Consider the following 24733-nt stretch of genomic DNA (forward strand, 5'->3'; position numbering starts at 1 on the left):
TTTCTTTTTTGCTATATGTTTACAGTAAATAATATTTACATCCCTTGTGTGGATGTTTCTTGCTATCTTTTCTCCTTATTAGGATTCAGTTTCCTTCATGAAAGCAGGAATCTTTGTCTTTTTTATCCACGGTATAATCCCAAGCACCTAGAATAGATTCATGTAGAAGATGCACAATAAGTGGATGCTAAGTTTCATTTATCCTGATATATTAAGTTCTCTTGAGTACAGAGCAACCTTCAAATGATACCGAAATTCCTACAACCTCTGACAGATTCTTTCAATATAAACCTGACCTTTTCTTACGTCAATGATGTGCTATGTGACACTCTGCCAGTGCTGGCCAGCAGGAAGCAAGCCTCAGTGCCCAGTCAGTTATGTGATCCCAGGAGTAAACACACACCACCCTGTACTGCACTATGTGACTGAACTATGGTGTTTGACAGGTGAAGTATAGTACATGCATTTTGAACTTACTATCAGTTTATTGGAGTGTAATCTCTCCTAAATTGAGCAGCTGTGTAGGATGTTCAGCAGGGAGTGCAGCTCAGAGGTAGATTGCTCCCCTAGCGTGAGTGAGGTCCTGGGTGCAAGCTCCAAAACTGCAACAACAAAAGGTTTCAGTCTGTGCATGGCAGGCCATACCAGTTGGGTTTTCTGTGCAAGAATCACCTGCCAGTGGGCACCTGGACTTATCCATGGAGAAGAATGGCTCAGAAAACTGTGTCCCAGTAACTTAGGAGGTGGCTCCAACTAAAAAATATCACTTTAGACACTACATAAAGAAGTAATTAAATCCCAGCTCAGAGAATATAACCACAGATCATCTTCCCTGACCCAAACCTTACTTAGGTTTTAAAAAATTTATAGTATTTTAAATAACAGAGCTTCACATTTTGCATTTTTACTGTATTTTTGTTAGTACATGTATGTCAGTGCATAAATATTACATTCATCATGGAGAGTTGGTACATACACGTAACAGTTTAATTCTTTTTACACCTCTTTCTCTCTCCTCCATCTGATCTTTCATCTCATGAGCCCTTCTCATTTGCAAAAGATTTCTCATTTAAAGTGTAGACATTTTTCTATTTTTGTTAAAACTGGAAGATCCAGCAACGCCAATCTCAAATTCATGCATGCCAAAAATCTTCTACAGCTGAATGGCATCTTCCTGCTTCAGCTGGGACATTCTCTCCAAGTCATCAGTTTCTATGCACCCAGTTTTTCTCTTTCTCCCATCTGAGACCAGCAGGCATTTGAGTTTATAACCCATGCTTCAGCTGAAAGGCAGAACAAAGGAAGGAAGAAATCCCTCAGCATGATTCAAGTCTTGGCTCTCAAGTTAGTCCATTTCCTACATAAACGTTTAGAATTCACTTACACAGCACTAGAAAATACCCAGTTATAAAATATTTCACTGAGTGAGTATAAAAATGTTTTTAAACATATAGTTCAATTTATTTAAAGAAAAGCAATAAAAAAGAATATATGTTTACATTTTTTAAAATTTTATACTGTGTCTTCAAGAAGCCTAACCTGAAAAGGAAATGAAAATGTTCATTTACCTGAAAAGATTAGATGCTTATTTTTAGTACATTTATTTTTGAGGAAAACAAGAATGTGAAATATATGCTAATCAGAAAAACACTATCTTCTTTTTGAGTAGAAACAAACAGTTAGAAATATAATTTCTTTTTCTAAACTTGTATCAGATGAAAAGAAATCAGCTTTCTTTACTTACATTAACATTTTATTCAAAAACCCACCAGTCTTACATAGTGATGTTGTTAATCAGAAAAATATATCCTATGTTTGTTTCTCTGCCTCTCCTTGCTTTGATTTTTTTTCAAGTGGTAGCTGTCTTGTATTTACTCTTGCATGTATTTCTTAATTTAATGCTAACTGAAATCAAATGAGAAAATAAAGTCATAGTAAGAAGAACTTAAAGCCTGTATCAGTCTTTAAATTTTGTTATAGAACCTGCTTTGATTTTCTGCACTCGACTAAAAGCAAAGAATTTTATCATCAATACATTTTTGCTTTCTTTAAATAAATGCTCTTATGTACTAAAAATATGTAATTCCAGCAGCAATCAGTATAAAATAACATAACAATTTACAAATCCTTTTCTTGAGAATGTACCTTAGGTTTCCATACCATTATTGATAGTAGTACAAACTAAAGATTATAGACAGACATGTTCTGTTTTACCACAATATTCTTTTTAAATATTAACTTTAATAGACTTATGCCTTCTATTTGTGCACAAAATTATAACTATTTTCTGTTTTCTTATATTGGTTTGCTATCTCTCTGACATGTCTCACAACCTATGAGTGTATGATTGTTAAATCATCGGTAAATGTACCACTTGGTGTTCACAGATAAACTGAAATCAGAAAGAGAATGAAAACCTTTCTTTAATCTTTAAAACGAAATCCATAGATTTTAAGAAAAAGACTAGGTCATTTTTTGTATTGGTGCATGGCCAACCTGAGGTGATATTTTAAGTGAAGTCAAACTAGAGTAGCAGAATAGCCTGGAAGACTAATACGGATTTCCAAGCCATCCCTAGAGCTTCTGATTCATAGCCTCGATCAAACTTTTGCATTTCTTGTAAGTACGCAGGTCATGCTCATTCTACTTGCCCAGGGGCCAAAGTGAAAACCAGTGAAAAACTATCCAGAGATTAAAAATAGTATTTTTGAAAAGAAGGAAAATTTCTTTGTCAAATTTATTTTTCACTACCTATAGACATACCCATACCAACACTATTTTTACTAAATAATTAAAAGTCCTTTAGACAGAACTTAATGGAAACAAAATATCAGCAGTGAATTATTGAAAAGCCATAAGTGAGATTTACAGGGATAAGAGGAATGGTCAGAGAGTTGGTTTGAGTGGGCTTGCTTTATAAATAAAACACATGAACTTCAGAACAACAGCTCTATGTAAGACCACAAAGATGATTCCTATTACACAGATCTACGACCTGGTTGGGGAAAAAATATTTTTTTTATTTTAAAGAAATACAAAAAGAATTCCTCTCTATCTCAGTTAATAACCTTTTTTTTAAAATGGTGGGCCAGACATCCCGCACGCACACACACACACACACACACACACACACACACACACACACACAATGCAGAGAATAGTCTTGGCAAAGTTCAGCTAAATAACTGATGCAAGCAGTGATTACCAAGCTTCTATGTTTGTGTGATTTTTCAGGTGTTTTTTTGCAGGCAGTCATTAACTCAAACACCATCCATCCCAAAGGTAGAGGAATTCTGCCTTTTGCAGGATTGCTTTAATATTGATTTTTGGACTTTTCCTTTACTGTTTTCTTAGTCTAAGACAATTAATCAAAACTAATAATTTCACTAGTTGAGATTTCTCCTTCTCTTTAAAGAAGAGTAGGAGAAAGAGGAGGAGGAGGAGGAGGAGGAAGAGGAGGAGGAGGAGGAGGAGGAGAAAGAGGTGAAGGAGAAGGAGGAGGAGACTCCAGTCGATAACTGGTAAGCAAAACAATTTCAGGCAATCAGTTTCAGATACTTTTCAGTAGTTAAATTTCTTATGGTGACATCTAAGAAAACAGTCTTTGAAAATGTAACACTGAGCTTGCGCCTTCTTGACCCCAGGTCTGCTTGCTCTGAGATTATGCATCACAGAGACTCACTTTCTGCCTTGACCTTGCTTCACCTTATTATCTGACATGGTTACACTCCACACTCCACTTCTTTCTCAAAAGTTCTTGTCATTATCTGTGGGGATGAAGTTACCAAGATGAATAAGCTGGTGCTGCCACCACTACTGTTGGTGTTGTTATTTTAAACTTCTTTGGAATTTTTTGGGTGAGAGTCATACAGATTTATTCACTGATTTATTGTCTCTCTTTCTTTTCTAGCACACTTTTTTTAGATGTGGACTGTAAAATCCCAGTATCCCTTTGGACAATGTCTGTGTGTATTTCTGAATTATATATGTACCTAGGAATGTTAAAAAAATAGTCTCTAAACTTAAAGTATTTTAAAATTATAACTTTCTACATATGTGCATCAGACTTCAGAGCTCAGTCAGACTTTCAGAGTCCTTTCTCATCCTCCCTAATGCCCTCATCAGGGGCAACTCAAGATTTGTAGGAAAATAACTATCCTCAGTCTTGGACTGAAAACAAGAGGACAAAAAGGGAAAGGGTTACGCATAGAAAGAAAACTATTGATTACCTCACCTTCAGCAGAGTTTTCAAGAATGTTTTAACTGTACAAAGATACAGTCTAATCTGATATAAAAATATAAGTGATGCAGATATGTACAGCATCACTAATATGTTTTAGATCATTTCCTAGAGTAGCACAATGCTCTCTATCAGGCAGAAATAAACATCACTGTGAGATGGCATTGTGAAAGAAAACTGTACCACACAGCAGAGTAACTAAGAGACCTAGTGGTCTTTAGTCTCAAAGGGAGACCAGCTGGGTTCAAGTTCTAATACTGACAAGCTGTGATTGGAGCTCCTTACTTATCTGAATTTCAGTTTCCTCCTCTTTAAGTAGGTATGATTATTATCTTCATTTAAACATGAGGAAACTGAAATTCTGGGAGGCTTGTGAACAAGTTCTTCTAAAACAGAGTAATTATTTCTTTTCAGGTAGACGAGGTTCATTTATTACATACATATCTTTTAATGAGACAGTCCCCTTAGTATGTCGTTGCAATTAGTGAGAAATATACAAGAATCTGAAAAGCTTGACATCTATGAGTTATAGGTTTACTCCCAAGCATCTCCGCAATTATTTCTCTACCCTACTAGCAACATGAAAACGTCAGTGCCCATAATCTGCAGGTATAGAAAAGGTTTAAAGCTCTTTATCTTTTTGCTTCTTGGAGAAAACAGCACTGAACTGACATTTAAAAGCTAAAAGGAGGTAATTGCATGAATTTGAGGTTTAGGAAAGAGAATAAAGTATATTAAAGTCAAAAGGGGTGCTCAATTGGAATGTAATATGCAAAACTGGCTTTGAAAACCAGCAATAAAAGCTGGTAGTCTTGATATAATTACCTAAGAACCCTGAATTCTATGAAACAGAGATTCCTTTAAGCTAAGGGAATGATAGAAATCAAACAGCTAGACATTCTATCGTAGAAAAGAGCCAAAATAGTAGGACATCAAAAGGAGGCTTGAGAAAGGAAACAATGGAGATCTTGTTATGCGATATAAATTATGGAAACCAAAAGCACAAAAGTGAGTGTTACCCAAAAGGAACAAATAGAACTGACAACCTTTTTTACATGGATTGAAGTTATTTCCTGAAATTCATTTATTCTTACATTAGAGCTGAAAACTAAATAAAACATTGAATTTGGTGTTTGTGCAATAGAGTTTAACAATAGCCTAAAATTTGGAATCTGAAGACATAAGCTCAAGTCCTGATTGTGCCAATATAATCACTAATGAATTTCAACATCTTGGAATTCATTTCTTATGACTACTATGAAGATGATGATAATATCTTCTTCACAATGTTATTAAGTGCAATAAATGAGAATATATGTCAGACATAATGCAAAAAATAGTGATAATGACTCAAATGATCTTTTATATTAGTTGAGATTTATCAAGTACTTAATGTACCTCATGAGCCTGTTTTGTTATTTATTAATTTGTTCACTTGACATACACCTATTGGACTTTTTCTTGCCATCCAGAGTGACTCTTGTACCATCACACCTGTATATAAAAAGTTTACAGTCTTATAGGGGACACAAAAGACAAAGTGTTGTGCTTATCAGGAGTGCTTATCAGGACACACAGTGGTCAGAGCAGACCTTAGAAAGGTAGAGCTGCCTCAAAACATTGCACCCTAAAATAGTGTTTTTCATAGATAAATACACTGGTTTTGAGATTACAGAAAGGAGTTTATACAGTTACAACAGCATTATGCTTTCAGTGATCACTGATCCCCATTTATTTACATCAAAGCACAACATATGTTGTTTGTAGAAGTGTGATCCAAATAGTTCTTAGCATCTTCGGCATCCAGATGGTGTAAATAAACTCAAGTTTGCTTGCAAGAACTTGAGACCCCCCATAGAAATCTCATCTTTGTCAAAGAAAGAGCCAGGCATAATGCACCTGATGCTAGGTTTCTGACATCAGTGTATTAAGTGCCTTTTGAGAGTCTGTGTGACCCTGCTCTGGATGTATGTCTGTTTTCTCAGGAGACAGCCAGCTCAGCAGAAATAGAAATAACTATTACTCAAGCTCTGGGACATATTGTGGCACAGGCAACACTGCTCTAGAAGTAGAATCCCACACACAGCAGCTTGACCCACACTGTCGGCAGGTTCGCTGAAGTCTGTGATGGAGAACGTAGGGGTTCATCCATAGTACCAGGAAGAAACTACTGGAACCTATAGAGGAGCAGGGAGGACTAAAGGAGCACATGAGACAATAGATGATAGAGATGATAGCTAGGCAGCTAGGCAACTAGAGAGAGAGAGATAAAAGTGAGTTATTGGTCAGTTTTCTTGTTCCTGGAACTCGAATATTGATATTAACAATTTAAAGGAGAAAAATTTATTTTGCCTCATGGCTTCAGAGATCTCAGTCCATCGCAGGCTGACTTCAAGACAGAAACATCTTAGTAGAAGGCCTCAATGAAGGAAAGCTTCTCAACCCCTAGTATCCCTAAGAAGCAGAGTAAAGGAAAAGATCTTAAGAGGATGGGCTCGGGGATGAGATACAGTCCTTAAGACCTATTCACCTAGGAATTCATCAGTAGTAACACAGTGATGAGTGCTCTCAGAATTTAATCACCTCTTCAGGAGCCAGAAAAATTGATAATGAAGATTTTCCATCACATAAGCCCACCTGAGAAATGCTATGGTTGGTTAAATACCCTGCAAAACTCACTTTTGAAATTTAATTGCCACTGTGATGGTATTGGTTGTGAGGCCTTTAAGAGAAGGTAAAATAATGAGAGAGCAAACATCATGAATAGATGACTGTCATTACTGTGAGGGTTATCAGGTTTATTGTTTAGGATTCTCTAGAGTAGCAGAATCAAGAGAAAATATATAGATGACTATGCAAGAGAATTTATTAGTTAGACTTAAAGAATCAGAGGTAGAAATGTCCACAACACTATAGGATCCAGGAGCTGCTCATCTCAAAAGACAGAAATTGCAGAACAAGATGGATCAAGAATACAGCACTAGTCCAAGGTCAAAGGCCTGAAAGTTCACTTGACAGGAATTATGCATCTGCATTTGAACACTGAAGGAACAGTAAACTGCTGTTTAAAGGCAGTAGCAGAAAAAGATGCATCAGCTCAAAAAGGCCGGGACTCTTTGAAAATGCATGAACATTCTTTCTCTGCCCTTTTTTATTCCATTTAGGCTACAAGCCTTTTGGTGGGTGCCACACACACACAGGGCGGGTTTTCCCCACTCCAGTTTGCTGTCCTACATGCCAATCATCTCCACAGACACACCAAGACTGTGTTGTATAATCTGCTAGATCCAGTCAAGTTGACATATCATAATTAAGAATCACACGTGGGAACAGCTTTCTTATAAAAGTGAAATCTCACATGCAACATTATAGAAAGGAAAATTAAGAAAGTAAATGACAGAAGCATTAAACAAATAGTAACACAAAATTGAACAAATACCACACCCTTGAAGAGATGGTCATACTGACTCCTGAACATGGTGACACATGCCTGTAAACCCAGGACTTGGAAGGCTGTCTGTAATGTATAGGTGAGATCATTGTGTTCCTTAGATTAAGCCACTGTGTTTTCAAATTCAAAATGCAGTCTATCCTGAGAACATCTCACATTACAGATATGAGACAAAATGCATAAGATCTCAGTGTAGGGACTTTGAGTATATCAACATGCAAGCCATTAAGCATCTTTTTCCATTTACTCTGTATTTTTGGACCAGTTTTCCAGGGCAAGTAACCTTTAACAACTCAAATTTCTCCATGACCCTGTTTCATTCAGCATCAGGATTCCAATTGCTCTCCTATTTCCTCTAATATTATAGGAATAAGCTCCAAAAAAGGATTTTGTCACATGTATATCTGTGTCATTTAGAATTCTGAATTTATCAGATTCTGTCTGCCAAGCCCATGAAAATGGACCTAAATCTAGGATAATGACCAAAGCCCTAAGCCCTTAAATATTTCTGCCTTTCTATAAAAGCCATCGGTTTGTATGATTTCCAAGAAATTATATACCAAACTTACTTTTGAAAACCAAGAAAAATTTTCAAAGGAGAATTATTACATTAAAATGAAATATTAAACCTTCTCATTCTCTGGGAAGTTATCAACTCATAATATTATTCTCCTGTTTTTGTTGTTCTTTTCCTTAAGGAAATCTTGGGCTAATGTGTATTTATATTTAAGTGAAACTTCCTGTCAAAAATAGAATAAAAAGTAATATTTGAGAAACTGTAGTAAGCAAAAATAACAGATTTGAATACATATAAATAGAAAGTGACCACCTTGCAAAATAAAGAAAGATAATGTAAAATCTAGAAGTAGATTTTACTTGATGTTACTTCTGTTTGTACACAAAGATTTCTTATCTAGGTCTCTATCCTCTAGGGAATTTTCTCAGCTCTACCAGGCCTGGTAGTTCATAAGGAGTTTTGATAAGCATTTCAAAATTCATTGAAATTTATCTCTTTCCTCAGGCACAGAAAGAAATAAAAAGCTTACTTCAAGAGGTTTTTATATTTTATGTCTTAATGTAGCCTATAGAAGAAGTAATATTTCTCAGTTCTAATATCCAGTGCACATTTTAGAAGCACTGGGAGAGAAAAGACAATAGGAGTATTTTGACCATGCTTGCTGGGCGTGAATGTCATCAAAGAAGTGTAAGGAAGAGTGTATTAGTTTAGTTAGCTTTCCTATCACTGACATACAACATCTAAAACCTATAATTTACAGGACAGACATCATTTGGCTCCCAGTTGCATGGATTTATCCCATGTCTAGCCGGTCCCAAAACAGAAACATCCTTGTGGAAGGGCAATGCAAAGATGCTTGGTCTATGTCACCCAGCAAGCAGAGCATGGAAACGGTGCCAGAGAGGAAGAGCAGAAAGCCAGACATAAACCTCAGGGCCACGCTTTGATGACCCACTTTGACACTCAAAGCCAAGCTTGTTGAAACTGTGTCCTAAAAATCACATCCCACCTCTTTTCTTTGCTACCCAAAAACATCTCTCTAAACTGTATTTTTCCAGATAAACACAATGCCAAGTGTATAGTCCCATCTCACACAATACAGTTATCTTGTGTATAATCAGAAATGCAACAATCCCTTCCTCAAAGCCTCAAAAATTCCAACACCTTTTAAAAGTTCAAGTCCAAGCCTCTTCTGAGACTCAAGTGAAACACTTAACTGTGAATCTCTGTAAAAGTCAAAAACAGATTACAAAATTCTAAGGTGTAATGACGTTGTGTAAACATTACAGTTCCAGAAGGGAGAAGTAAGGACACAGAAAATAACTGGGGCAAAACAAAAACCAAAATCCAGTGGAGCAAGCATTATCTTACAAACATCTTGTAGCTCTATATCTGGCATTGGAGCATACAGTGGTAAAATGTAAGATCCAAAGGACTTGGGTAGTCTCACCTCTGTGTCTTGGGTAGTCTAACCTCTGTGTCTTGGCAATGGGGGTTTGCGTTGCCTGTCTGTTGAACTGGCTCTATTCACAGACAGCAGCTTTCCTTGGCAGATATTCCATATTCATGACAAGTCCAACTTCCTGGGGTTTCCACTGACCTTTGACTTCATTTTCATAGCTTCATACTCTACCCTCTCAAGAACTCCTTGCAGCACTCTATGTCTGAATTATGGTTTCAGTGGCTCTCTCTCTCTCTCTCTCTCTCTCTCTCTCTCTCTCTGTCTCTCTCTCTCTCTCTGTCTCTCTCAGAATCAAACTCAAGACTTTGTGCTTGCCAGGCAGTGCTTGTGCCATTGAGCTATATCTCTGGCCCTGGAACTTTCTTTTTTTTCTTCTTCTTCTTTTTTTCTTTTTTATCAGTACCAGGGATTGAACTCAAGATCGCCTGCTTACAAGGCAGGTGCTTATGCCGCTGAGCTAAATCCCCAGCCCCAGGGACTTTCTATTCAAATAAAAGATTTACACACTTTATCTTTGGGAGTGTGGTGGGTGGAGCCTTACTAATTCCTGTGATGCCTTCCAGGCATCCTTCTTGTCTCTATACACAGCTCTTGGTTTCTTTTTAATGATGCTAATCTCTTCATTGGTCAGTTCTCTTTTAGCCCCAACTTTACATTTGATCCATTTTGAGCCAAAATGTAAGTCTTCAGACTTTTCTGCTCTATTTTGTGCTACTGCTTCTCACTATAAATCTGCTAAAAGTGGTCAACAATCCAGGACACAGTCGAATGTTGGACTGTTTTGAAATTTCTTCTGCCAGCTTAGTCTACCTTAATCTCAGCCCTCTGAAAAGTCTTAGGAAAAGGACAAAATGTAGAAAAATAATCTGCCAGGGTGTAACAAATGTGGCCTGTAGTCCAACAACCAATGGAGTGCTTGTTCCCAGATAAAATGTCCAGAGCCTGGCTTTTATTTTTTACGTTCATATCAGCATCCTGATTTTCTGAACTCTGAGAAGAAGAGTTCTCTTCTTCTCAAGGTCTGGTTACATCTTTTGATAACTTCTGAAGCCCACAATCCAAAAGTCTTTTCAAATGCTTCTTGCAAACTAATCATAAAGTCTTTTAACACACACGATCAAGTACAGTTACAGGAACAGCCCTACTTCTCCGGTACCAATATTGTATACTTCTCACTTTTATCACACAGCTTGATACAAGAGAAATTTATTTCAGATCATAGTTTGCAGAGGATTTAGTTCATGGGTGGCTGTGTTCAAGGAAGAAAGCAAGGTGGAAAGATATTGCTAGCCCAAACACACAAGAAACAGAGAAAGAAAAGGGACAAAGATGAGGACCAGAGTACCCCCTTCCAGGTGACACCCTCGATGACCCACCTCCAAACAAGCCCCACCTCTTGATAGCACATTCAGCTACTGAACTCATCAATGGATGAATCCACTTATGAAAATATCTCATCCATGATCCAATCACATTTCAAATTCATGAAACCTTGGAGGGACATTTTAGATTTAAACCATAGCAAACAGTTAACTCACCATAATCAACTTTTAATTATATCTGCATTCTGATAGAAAGTAAACTAAATATTTTGAAAATTTAAAAATATTCAAGAATTTACCTATTGCAACCTAACTGAACCTATCATGAATCACTGCTTTGAGAATTCCAACCCAATTACCACTAACTTCAATTACCCCTAACGTCATCTTTGATGTTTAAGGTTAGTGCATTAACATTGTGTATTCAAGAATATTGTAAGAAAAAGTAAAATATTTATCTATCTGTTACAAATTTATTACTTGCCTATTATAAATTATATTTTATGATCCAGGAAGATGACTAATGAATTTACTTATAAACAGTTTAAAATTTAGTGAGGAAAATGACTTGCATTTGTAAAAATATTAATGAAAAATAATATTATGTATCATCATTATACTTACAATATCACACATCATAAAAAATGTTAATTTATTCTTGCAATAATAAACAAAGAAGTGCTTAGTTTCTACTAATACAAGCTATTATGAATTAGTCTATATCTAATAGTGAATAATACCTACACATATACACATTCACATACATAAACAAACATACAGAGGATAAGTGTGTTTTCAAGCTTCTTTAATAATAAAAATCCATCTTTGGAACTGACTTTTTAAAGAGGCCTTCTTAAGATCTATTAAAAATGAGATCTATTGAGAAGAAATTTGAAAATCATTTTCATCAAATGACTCAGTTGATTAAGACCAGGCAGGTTTAAAAACATAGCAGATCTCATAGCAATCTCATGAAAATATAGGGAGAGTCTAACCACTCCAAGAACTCTAAAGTAAAGATAAAACAGTCTGCTTAATGATTTGTTCTTTTCATTGTACTGAACTCTCTTTGTTCACTGAGAAAATGATCAGGTTGGATGTAGAAACATGGGATTAAAGCAGTTATAGAAAAATTCATTTCTATTGCTGCTTTAAAATAGTGCTACAATGTGTTTTAAAGTGCTAGAGAAAATCATAGTAAGCCCTTCAAGTAAAGTCTTTGTCAGAGGTAAAATGCAAAGGTTTGTGGGAAAGATAAAGTTTTTGTGCAAAAGAATAAATTTGAATAAACATAAAAAAAAAGAAATGAGGCATCATATGGTCCCAGTAAACTACATATGCCCTGTGCATGTGGAAAATATTACTTCAGATTAAAGAGGGGAAAGTTATTCTGCACAAAGGACATAAGTACCCAGAATCTTTGTTTTCTAACCCTGTCTGAATCACAAACTAATGCCAGAGCCTGACTGATACTGCTAATAATGTCTATAGAAAGATGTAATTAAAAATCAACTTTCTCTAGTGATAGCATTATAGAAAACAGTTAAGACCTTCTTCAAAACCATAAAAATAAAATTACCATATGATTCAGTAATTTAGCTTCTGGGTATTTATCCAAAACAATTGAATTCAATACATCAAAGAGATGTTTGCACTCCCATTGTTTTGAAGCACTATTTACAATGGAATCAGTAACTCCCAGTGGATGACTGGATAAAGAAAACATGACATTTATACACAATGAAACACTATTCAGCCCTAAAAAGAAGGAAATGTTGTCAAAAACACAGATGAATCTGGAGTCTAGAGGACACTACGCCAAGTGAAATAAGCTAGGAACAGAAAAACAATCACTTCATTTATATGTACAATCTAAGAAAAGTCAAACTGAAAGAAACAGAGAGGAGAATGGTGATCATCAAGGCCTGCAGATGATGGGAATAGCAGAAAAATGTTAATCAAAAGGTACAAACTTCAGTGAGAGAGAAGAAATAAGTTCAGAATATTGATTTACAAGATGGTGCTTATACTAAATAGTATTGTATTACACATTAGAAAATTTCTGTGAGTAGATTTTTATGCATCCTCACCACAACAAATAAGTATGTGAGGTAACAGGTAATTAGCTTGATTTAGTCATTTTATAAGATGAACATGTATTAAACTATCAGGTTTTACCTTATAAATTATACAGTTTGTCAATAAAAATAATTTTTAAAAATATTTTCAAAACAGGAAAAACTTATTTTAGTTAGGAGGAAATCCAAAAAATATGAGCATGAGTTTAACCCTTAGTAAAATCAGAGCCAAGTTGTGAAGGTATTTAAAGGCTTCAGAACATAGAAGCTATGTAATATAGTATGTGTTTTCATTGGAATTCAGGGAAGTCCACAAATAAAAAATGTATCTATAATTTTTTATGAAAGTATGCTTTCTGAGATAGTTTATGGTTTTTGTAGGCATCTCATTAAAGCCGATAGCACAAAAGATATTCAAGTAAATGGAAAGACTATCACTTTAACTCCATAGTTTACAAAAATGGAAAAGAAAAATAAAAAGGTTCCTAGTCTCAAAGCCCTAAGAAGCTTATATAAGCAAGAAAATTCAAGGCAGGAGAGAACCTGGGGCCTCACCAGGAGGTAATCCCCGCCAGGAAACCAGCACCAAGCACAGGCCTCTGCCAGAGTGGGAACAGCCACACCCAAGACTCTTTCCAAGTCAGGCCATTCCTGGATTGGGTGGCTGGGGACCAGTCCTCACCAGGAAGCGATCCCATCTGGGGAACCATATCATTTTCATTGTTTTGTTGAGTTGGGTTTTATTCTGTTTTGTTTTGTTTGACTATGTTAAATCTGATGGCATGAGCAGCTATTTGAAAAATAACAAGACATATTATGGTGACCATTTTGGATTTACTATTGTCTTGTTTTGAAGTCCTTTACTGCATTCACTGTTTTGTCTTTATTGTTTCTATTCTGTTCTGTTCTGTTCAATTTTTGCTATGTCGGAAAGTACCTGCATCTATTTTGAAGACAACAAAAAGCATTATGATAACTATTACTGGTTTTGTAAGGTTTTGAAGTCCTGTATATACTGGTTTAATTTTGATTGATTTTATTCTGTTTGATTTTCCTTGATTTTATCCTCTTTAAAAGAAAAGAAAAAAAATTCAAGACAGGATGGTGCTGATAAATATGGAAGAGTGGAGATAAACATTTACCTTTGTACCTACCAAGGCCAGCTTCCAGCTACTAGTGAGACACTGGCTAACTCCAATTCCAAAAATGCTAATCATCAGATCTAGTAGACTTCTAATTCCAAGGGAAAGACTAAATATTTTTTCAAGTTCAAAACGAAAATAGTTCACAATATGTCTTAGTTACTTTTTTCTCATTGCTAGGACAAAATACCTGATGCCCAAAATTAAAGGAAAAAAGGTTTATTTCTTACAGTTCTTGGAAGTTTCAGTGCATACTCAGTTGGCTCCAAGGCAGCGTGGTGGGGCAGCCCTTCGTGGCTGCTGCAAACAGCAAGGCGCTAACAAGCAAAAGAAAGAAATACACCTTCTTCCCTCTGTTACATCATATCCTGGCTCCACCCCTAGGCAGGTTAGCACTCACACCACCAATCCAAGTGCTAGACAATGAATCAATCACAATTGCATAATTGCATGAAGTTTGGGGGCCATTGACATAAACCATGACACCATAATTTTGCATGAATTTTCTGTTTAAATTTTGTATCATTTTAAATGAAATATCAAGAAGACTTCTTGAAATATTTCATTGGATTTGAAAGAACCAGTGATTAAAGCAAAAATATTTTTTAGCATTCTGATAGGGAAATCAGTACTCATAGAAAAATTAATTCAGAGAAAGAGGATGCCATAGTTAAGAAGGAAAAAATTAGTCTCCTCCTATCGCAGTGACTCTCAATGTAGGGACCCTCAGCCAACAGAATTACCCAAAACTTGTTAGAAATTAGATTCTCTGTCCCCCACCTTTTGAATTAGAAACTAGAATGAGATCCAATTGGTATCTTAAGTTCTCTATGGTTTGGTGTTATGATGCTATCACTTCAGAATAATACAACTCATTGGCGCAGCAAGGATCTTGCTATCTTGTCCAAAGTATTTTTGAGTTCCATTAAATGACCCTCCAGACTCTGCCTGTCTAGTAACTGGGACTTTAGAAGTGGTATAATACTATTCTTAAGTCTGATACCAGTATCTAAAGCAGTGACTCTTAAATTCTAGCATGTTCCTGAAGGGATTTGATAAAATGTGAGTTTCTGGCCCAGACTCTTTAGGGATGTGGCTCAGGTATACAACTAGATTTCATTTTATGTTATTTTATTCTAATTGTTTGTTTGCGTAGTTGAAGTTCATAACACAGAACTACGAAGAAAAAAAAAAGAAGCAAGCTTCTTATAAAAAACATTTTCATGTGCACTTAAATAGATCAAAGAATTTAATAAATCCTCATGAAATCATCATCTAGATATTAAAAATATCAGCACTTTATCTGTTTATTTAATATCTGCTATTTTCATTTTAGTTGATTTTTGTAATGATAATATAAGGAAATTCCCATCATCTCACCCAGTAGATAATTCAGTATGTATTTCTAAAAGATAAGGGGACTTCCCTTTTCTATTGTCAATTGCTATTAATATAATGAGAAAAATGAATAACAATTCATTAATATCTTTATCACAGAAATACAAAAATGTAGGATTTTTGTAGTTGGTCCATGCATTGAATATACTTGCTATCTTTCAGTTCTGTAAGTTTTTCCTTTGCCATACCACCTCTAAGTACTAGTTATTTGCTGGTAAAACAGATCATTTGTCCTTTATAATTTTCCACACCCTGAACTTAGCTGAATATATCCTTGCAATTTTGTTTCAAATAACCTAGTGGAATGATCCAGAAACTTGTTTAATTTTAGGTGAATGTGTTTTGGTAAAAAATACTTCACAGGTAGCCCCATGTATTTTCTACCTGATTGTATCAAGGGACACAATGTGCTGTTAAATTGATCCATGGGTCCAGGTCTCACAAAACTGTCCATGTCTATATATCTTTTGAAGCAACTATTTTGAAGGAAGGTAACAATATGCAATATGATAACTATTTGTAATTTCCTGTCATCTTATTTTTTAATTTTAAAGAGGGTAAATTAAATGTAACAAAACAGAACAAAGCAGATCATAAGAAAACAATTTAAGAAACACAGATTTCAAAGCAAGACCAGTGGAGATCTTCACTGTCTATCATATTGTCTCTTTTTTTCTTCCAAATAGTTGTCCATATCTTCACACACAGTGAATTCATCCCGAACAAAATAGTACTAAACTGATCAGAACAGGATGATGAAGGCATTTTAGGACTCCAAGACCAGACAACAGGGAAGTCAACAACGGCTGCCATAATGTCTCTCGTTCTCTTCAAAATAGCTGTCCATACCTCTACATATGTTGAAATTAAACAAAACAAACTAAAATCACTCTGGACAGAGAATAATAGTATTGCTAGATTTTATATCATGACACTACAGAATTAGCACTGGGTATCTTAGTGTCTCTTCTTCAGAGTATCTGTTCATTACAACCTGCATTATATAATCAGTTCTCGTAAACTGTTTAGAAATTCTACACATGCGTGAGTCTCTATGTATACCTATCCTATCTTATTTTAAAATTCTATATAATTTTTATTGTTTTTTAAATTCTTTTTAAAGTAAAAAAATAAATTTTAAAAAACTTGATATATCCCGTAAATAATTGCAAATTAGTTGTACATTTCCTGCTCCAGACTAGGACAGGGGTTCCTGACTCCTTTTGAGTGGGACCAGGACTTAAGACACAATGAAGTTGGGATCCCTACTAAGCATTTTCAGCAGGCAGAGGTACGAGAGACATTAATTGTTTTAGAAGAAAGAAAATAAGTAGTGAAAGTATAATGCTTGCTATTCAATTTTAAGATTAATGGGCATTTATTTGACATTTATGCTGATGGTCTGGCTTTCAAATCAACAATATAAATATTACTACTAACAAAAAACCATTTGATGTATTTTTAAGCTTTTTATCCTGTAAGATATATACAGTAAAAAAAATTGTGCTTCACAGTTATTTTTAAGTTTCAGTTTTCTTTTATAATCATGCCGCCAGCTTGATATGCCATTTAAGTTTGTTTTACTTTGCTTTAAATCTCGGAGAATAACATTTCCTTTTAATATATAAAATATTTACATCATTCCAAAAATAAAAACTAGAAAATAAGGTACATAGAGAGTTATCTAGCCTCTATTTTTCTCCTGTTTCAGTGTGTGTATGTAGTGATATCATCCCTCTTTTTTACACAAATGTTAGCAAACATTATTCTGTACCTGATGTTTTTCCATTAACAGTTTCCTGGAGATCACATTATATCAATATATAGAGACCCTTTTCATTTCTTTCTACAGCTGCATAAGCACTACTTTATCGATTTATACCACTATTTTTACCCTAAGTAATGTACCATATTAAGTAATACCCATATTAATGTATATTTGATTTGTTTCTAGGTTTTGCAATGTCAAAGCATACCAATTTTGTCATTGTATCTGTAGAAGTTGCCACAATATTAGAAGATTGATAGCTAGACCAAAAGTTAAATGAATGTGTAATTTTGGCAGGTTCTGACTATCAAATACTCTGCAAAATATGGTACCTACCTTAGTACAGTGGCATGTTCCTGTGGTACCAGCTACTGAGAAACCTGAGGCAGGAGGATTACTTGAGCCAAAGAATTCAAAACCACTGCATATACCACAGCAAGACTACCCCCCAATAGATATATTTTGGTATTCTGACTTTATTTTGACTTGCAAAAAATAGTGCATGAGAGTATTTATTAATGCATATGTTGTCAAATATCTTTATTTCTTCCACATGATAACTGAGCAACAATTCCTTGATATAGTTCGAATTATATTTATTTTATTACAAGCAAGAAAATAAGAGCCAAGTTTACATTTACATTTTTTCTGTGAATTTTTTATTGTCTAGTGCATTTTTCTGTAATTCTCTGGGATGAGAGAACAAAATATTTTCTAATATAATTATATATATCACAATTTTTTCTACCGCTTAAGCATCGTAATTATAATTAGGAACATTTTTTTCTACTCTGTGAGTATAGAGAGATGTTCACTCATATTTTCCAATACTTCCTTTTTGTACTCATAATTTTAAATAAGTTCCTGAAGAGAGTGTTAGGTACATGAAAGTATCAGTTTATAATCAAAGCTTATACTATGATGGCAAACATTTCATTATTAAAACAATACATATTCAATAAGTCATGTTCATGTTTTTTCTTAATTCTTCTAAATGATGTAAATCTGAAGTCTTCTTGCCTAAATGACAAAATATGCCATTAGTGAACTATAAAGTGATTTTTCTGGAGCAATTTATGCTGTGAGTAAATGTATTTGATTATTAAAACTCTTACCTTTTTAAGAAAAGACAACATAAACCACTATGATGCAGCCTACGATCCAAGCAATCAGGAGAAGAATAGGAACCGTGAGGTTTGATAATGTATACTCTGCTTAAAAACAAGCAGGGAAAACAGATCAGATGGTCATTTGGGTAATAAATGTCCTTAATCAAATTGAGAGGAATCTGGCAGTGTTAAGGAAAAATATACCCTCTACTCATACTCATACATAGTTACTTTTCCAAAGGATTCCAGTGACTAGGTTATAAATCCCAAGTGCTTAGAATAGAAGACCTACTTTCAAACCAAGGTCATCTTTTTATTGTTCTGTGACCATGGACAATTCAGATCTTGAACTCTCACTTTGGTAAAAGATTGATAATGAGAATGGTGACACCCCTCTCTTGGAATGGTGATTGTCAAATGACATAAGGCATGCAAAGTTCAGTAAACTCTATCTCTGTTTATTGTATACAGAACACATTCATGCATTTGTGCAATAATGCATTGAGCAGCTGTTTACATAACAACAACTCATATAATTCTGAGGTAATTCCTGCTAAATTAAATAAATCACAACATACAGCATTGTTCTTGTTCTCAATACCTGACTTTAATGTTAAATTTCACAAGAAAAGAAAAGCTTCCTATATTATCTAATCATTCTCAATCCCAAAAAAAGATTCTATTTCTTTAAATGTGTTTATTATAATAATTAGCACTAAATGTTATCTATGGGCAATGGTAATCTACCACCCACATGGAAGATATATTTATTTATTGATTGATTGATTGATTGACTGATTTATATTCCTACTGTACCTCCTATTTGTAGGATTACCTATAAAAAGAAATTTATAAAAGTATTTTTAAGCTCACTATATAATTAATCTTGTTCTTTCAAGCAAACACACAAGCACACACATCCACATCTACGCCACAGAAAAGAATTCAGAAGAAGCAAAAGACAGATCCTATGGAGCTAATGTCCCTGTTTCTAGGACTCAGATATATTTTTTATTGGAAAATACAGTTAGAGTTTATGCCATTAGCTAACAAGAGAATGCATGTTCATAGCAAGTGTATTCTCTTTACAATTTCCATCACTTTAAAATGTGAACGTTTTTTAAAATGCTATTAAAGTCATTAGGAGATGTGAAACTTCTAAAATTAGAAGACAGTCTCATAAAAGCAAATTTTCAGAACTTTAAATGAATTTTAATACTTTCAATCTATTTTTATAAGAATGTGGAATATCTTTTCAGTTAAATACAATGGGCTTTCCTTGTTTCTCCACCTTACTCTGACCTTGAACAAGGAATTAACCACTAAATAACAACTTGTCCTCTTTAGCTGCCATATGCTATTTCTTTAAGAGTAAAGTAATCATTATAAAATGACCTTCTATCCTGATTTGGACAAATGCTTTTTTATGAATTAAGATGCCATACAGAGAAAGCACATAGCAATAAATTTTTGAAATGTTCAAGTAAGTGACTTAGCATTGTTGCCTGAAAACTAATGCTGATATTTCAATTGATTGTTTAAATAATTTATACAAGTATATTTTAATAAAATTTAATGAGGCATATTTTAATTAATTGCATATAATAGTTCTATAAGAAGCTATCACATGATTTACTATTCCTTATAAAACAGTGTAATTGGTGTGTATTTTAACACTCAAAGTATAACTATATTAATGTTTTATAACACTAATATTTTCAGTTTTACCAATCTATATATTGTTTGGAAGTAGAAATACACGAGAACCTGATGTACTTTACATATATCACTTTTATTAACAGCACAAATGAGACTAAAACTATGTAAACATGAAAAGTAGCCTCAAAATGTTTTTTTATTTGTCCAGTTCTAAGTATACCAAAGTAGTTACAGCTGAAAATATTTTTACAGGCATGGTACTGGGGAACAAGACTGTCCAAGTTTAATACCTGGAATCAACACTCTCTACTGATCATAGACAGCTAAATTTCACAATTTCACTTTCCTCATTTATAAAATGAAGATGATGGTGCTAAGGTTGTTGTCAGGATTAAAAACAAAAGTTCCTGATTGATTTTTTTTTTTTTTTTTTTTTAGTGATGCTGGGAATCAAACCCATGTCCTTGTGCATACAAGGCAAGAGCTCTACCACCAAACAACATCCCTAGCTCATCTGGAACCTATTTTAAAAATATTTCTTAGGCACAGATACATCCAGCCTATTTTGTCATATTAAAGTCAAGTATTTCATATAAACATATAGATAGGAAAACTTTAAAAATTAGAAAAATATATTTATGTAGAAAGTATACAGCTGAGACCAATATTCTCATTTTACAGTCAGAACACAGACTCTAAGAAGTAGAAGAACTTCTCCAAATTCACAAGACCATTTAGTAGATTTTACAGAGAACTCAACAGTCCTTAATTCCTCCCTAGAAACGTTCATCCCTTCCAATATAGCATAACACTGGAGAATAAGTGATTTATAACTCATCTTTCAAAACGAATATGATTGAACTCTGTTTTTGATCCTTTCTAAATTATTTGTGACCTATTGGCTTTGTCCCTAAAATTCATATCCATCTAATGCCTTTTTGCAGCTACATTAAAACAAATGATTTCTGATTGTTTAGCAGGAACACCACATTCTTCAGAATTAAAATGCCAAGAAGCACAAACAAATCAAAGCCCAAAAGCCTTTATTCCCAAAAGAACCTCCAGTCTTAAATCTTACCTTTTTCAGCCATTATTCTTCTTATCCAGTGGCGTGATAAAGGCCACCCTTACCTCTACCTTTTTGTTATCCGGAGTCTCTTTGAACTTTAAATAGAGAGCTATCTGAAGACTGTGGCAGCTGTGCTCCTCTTGGCTGCCGATTGTCTGCAGGATGATGTAAGTCACTGGAAAGCTAAAGTCCTCTGTTTCTTCTTTATCCTTTTTTATTGTGAGAAAAACAAGGGACTACCTGACCTGAACAATTAAGTAAGCTGATTTTCCTAGTGAAGATACATGCTAACTTGTAATTCACTTCATTCTTTCAGACAATAAGAAAGTATTCAGTGAGTAGGTATACAAAGGAAATGACCCTGAAAATATGACCCTCTCTCCGGGAGGGAGTGTGATATGTTGAAAAGAAAGGATTTTGGAGTTGGAGTTGGAGTTGGAGTTGGAGTTGGAGAGTTCAATTCCCACTTCTGCTCTTTCCATAATAAAGGCCAAGTTTCTTAACTAGTACATTGGTTTTTCTTTAATTTTTAAATGAAGGTAATAATAATAATAATTATCTAGGAGAATTATACAAGATAAAATGAAAAATTACCTGAATACAGAAAGTTCTTTATTATACTACAGATGTAAAAGATAAATTGTGCTCCCTCTTTTCAAATGCTCTAAAAACAGGAACGTTAATATAAATGAACTGCAAACTAAGACAATTAAGGTACCATGACATTACCTAGAATACTCAGAGAGCAGTCACAAGTTTGTTGTTTTTATTAGCAATATGTAAAAATAGAACATTTCATTTTTCAACTCCATTCTGATTGAGTTGTAAGATGACCTAAACTATTCTCTGGATTCTCACTGGAACAGCTTTAATTTTGGAGTCCACATGGAAAAGTTTGCAAAGTGACCTTGTAACTAACATCCCCAAAATCTAACATGAGATTAAGAATATCTTCCAGTAAGAGACAAATTTTGCCTGATAAACTATCCCCACAGAGCTACAAAGGTCATGTTTCACTGCAAATTGAAACGTGCCATCACTGCTTGAAATCCATGAATAGTAGTCCCTCAACTGGGTCTTGGTTAAACACCTAAAAGCTTCATCTCTCTACTCTCATTTGCGTTGAGACTTTAGCCACAACTCCTTGCTATTACAGACATTCAGAATATTCCCTCTCTCAGAAGCAGAGAGAATGCTTGATTTTCTACTTCAAATACTATGTCTATAGATCAGAATGTGAAGCAAACAATTTGCCATATATGTCATTTAAACCAAGTTGTCACCTCTCTCTTTCTCCCTCCACTATTTAACATTGAAAAAAAAAAAGTCTGACCACTAGGTAAGTAGAAAAATTATATATTTTCTAAGAACAAAATCTCTTTCTTCCCCAGTAAAATTGATTAATTTTTCTCAGTATTAATAATATTTTAAACAAAAGCTAAATGAAAGCAAGAGATAGAAGAAACTATAGTGATTATTGATCTCAATTTTAAAAATGTACTTATTTATTCATTTTAGTTGATAGGTAATAAGTATACATCTTTATGAGGCACACTGTGACACCTTGATATATTTATACATTGTATACTAATCAGCTTGGGATACTTAGTTTATTTGTCATCACAAACTTTATATGTTCACAGGAATATTCATATTATTTTAGAAAGATGTTGAAAGGAAAAATTGGAGTACCCTCCCAAGAACACACAAAGAACTACATACTAAGGTAAAATAATTTGCCTAAAATGAATAAATATAGGATGGAGAAAAAGTTATTTTACATTTTAAACATATTTCCATTTCAATTACCTTAAGCTTTTTCTTTGATATAAAATAGATTGTTATTAACATTCTTACTATCAATTTGGAGTTTGGAGAGGGATTACTTTATAATTCATCATTTATTCTTCTTTTCTATAGAAAGAGAGAAAGGAAGGAAAAAGCTATTTCAATGAACATGAATAGTCCAAACCCCACAAAAAGATTCAGTCTAGAACTTCATTTCCTTGCTCTCTCAAAGGTAAACTAAAAAATGTTTTATTCATTAATAGACTGGTTTCACTTCAAACTCATAAACCCAAGGGTTTATCATTGACCATTTTCTGATCCTCCTCTTGGGCACATTTCTTAGGAATATTTTCTATTTCTACTTTACATAGCCTCTTAAAGGTTTAGCTCTTAAATCCATTGTCCTCAAGATGACATTAGTTTCTTCAAGTTAAAATAGTAAACTATTTGTTACCTAATTTGAGATGAATTGGAATTCCTCAGTTTTCAAATATTTGAACCATCAGGGGTGAAATTATATAGTTCAAAGACGTGACCATGATAGAAGCTCAATAGATCCTTACCTAGCGGCTGGCTGACTGGCTGGAGGTCTCGATGAGTGGGTTGACAGGACAATAATTGTAGAATAAAGCAGCTCGGTTTGAGGTCTAAACAAAGATTTACTTAAGGAAATATCTAAGGATCATCTTAACGACATGCTAGCCACATAATATGTACATGTCCAATATCAAATATATCCAATAATGTACAGTCTATTTAGTTACTGGTAATATCAGAATAAGCTGTAGCCCAAGTTATGATTAAATGAATGACAATGAAACCAGCAAACGTGAAAGAGTAAGTTCCAAAACTTCTCCTCCATAAAAGTAACAATAAAACTCACCAAACTATGAAAAGCAAATTTTTTCAACATTCTGGAAACTATCCCAAGGCTTAGAACAATTTGGGGAACACTTAAGAAACATTTCTGACTTTCAGTAGGAACAGACATGTGATTGTCTATTCCTGTTTCCCATCTCCAGCCCTGCAGTAGACTTGATAACGAATATTACACAATAACAGTGAAAACCAGCAGCCTGCCAGCCCCCATGGAACAGAGGATGGGTGGGGCTTCTTGAAAGTTTCATTCCCAGAAAATTGTTATTTTTACTTGTCTAGTGATTCTCCAAAAAACCCACTTGTAAGACTGGTTTATTTGGGTTTTTTTGACCTAACTCAAAGCTTACCCAGTATAAAAATCACTTTCACTCAGAGCACTTGTGGAAATAATCACTGTGGATTATTTAACAGCGCAGCTACCTGGATAACAGTTGGAGTAAACAATAGGCTAATTGAAAATTTTAAAAGGAAAGGCAATGTAATTTGATATTCATAAAAGTTTTGAAAAGCTCTGACTATCCCTGGCAATCTAGAAGTCCACAGATACATACATTCTCAGTGCCTTGCACACTGATAGTTGTGGGTATGTATAGGAAAGACCCAAAAAGGCCCTATGCTTCTACTCTGGCTTACTTGTCAGAAAGTGAAAGGGAAGGCAGTTATCAGCTGTCTTGCTTAGCATTTAAGGCCTTCCCTGACACATTCAAAGACCCATCGTCAAAGTCTAAGAGACTAACTAGTTCCTGGAATTCTGCTCAATCACTAAGGGACAATGAAGACAAATGAGAAAAAACTTCAAGAACCATATACAGAAAATGCAGACTCACAAAATCAGCCCAAAAAGCCAGTAA

The 24733-nt window shown here is 34.5% G+C and overlaps 1 protein-coding gene across 3 annotated transcripts; it reads right to left on the bottom strand.

The window, feature by feature from the left end:
• Nucleotides 1–888: 888 nt before the first annotated feature.
• On the bottom strand, nt 889–21411 carry Strit1 (small transmembrane regulator of ion transport 1). Of its 3 annotated transcripts, none has more exons than XM_023560184.2 (3): nt 21225–21403; nt 18494–18592; nt 889–1283 (listed from the first exon to the last, which is right to left on the bottom strand). In XM_023560184.2, the coding sequence occupies exons 1-2, from the start codon at nt 21235–21237 to the stop codon at nt 18498–18500; spliced, it is 108 nt and encodes a 35-aa protein (XP_023415952.1). In that variant the 5' UTR covers nt 21238–21403; the 3' UTR covers nt 889–1283; nt 18494–18497. The 3 variants fall into 3 exon arrangements, with proteins under 3 accessions (XP_023415952.1, XP_063105290.1, XP_023415951.1); XM_063249220.1 differs by lacking the exon at nt 889–1283 and adding an exon at nt 17890–18398 and having other exon boundaries at nt 18494–18589; nt 21225–21411; XM_023560183.2 differs by lacking the exon at nt 889–1283 and adding an exon at nt 17890–18398 and having other exon boundaries at nt 21225–21395.
• Nucleotides 21412–24733: the final 3322 nt, after the last annotated feature.

This window comes from Cavia porcellus, unplaced genomic scaffold (assembly GCF_034190915.1).
Source record: "Cavia porcellus strain 051 isolate PalLab524CR breed Dunkin Hartley unplaced genomic scaffold, mCavPor4.1 scaffold_5, whole genome shotgun sequence".
Lineage (NCBI taxonomy): Eukaryota > Metazoa > Chordata > Mammalia > Rodentia > Caviidae > Cavia > Cavia porcellus.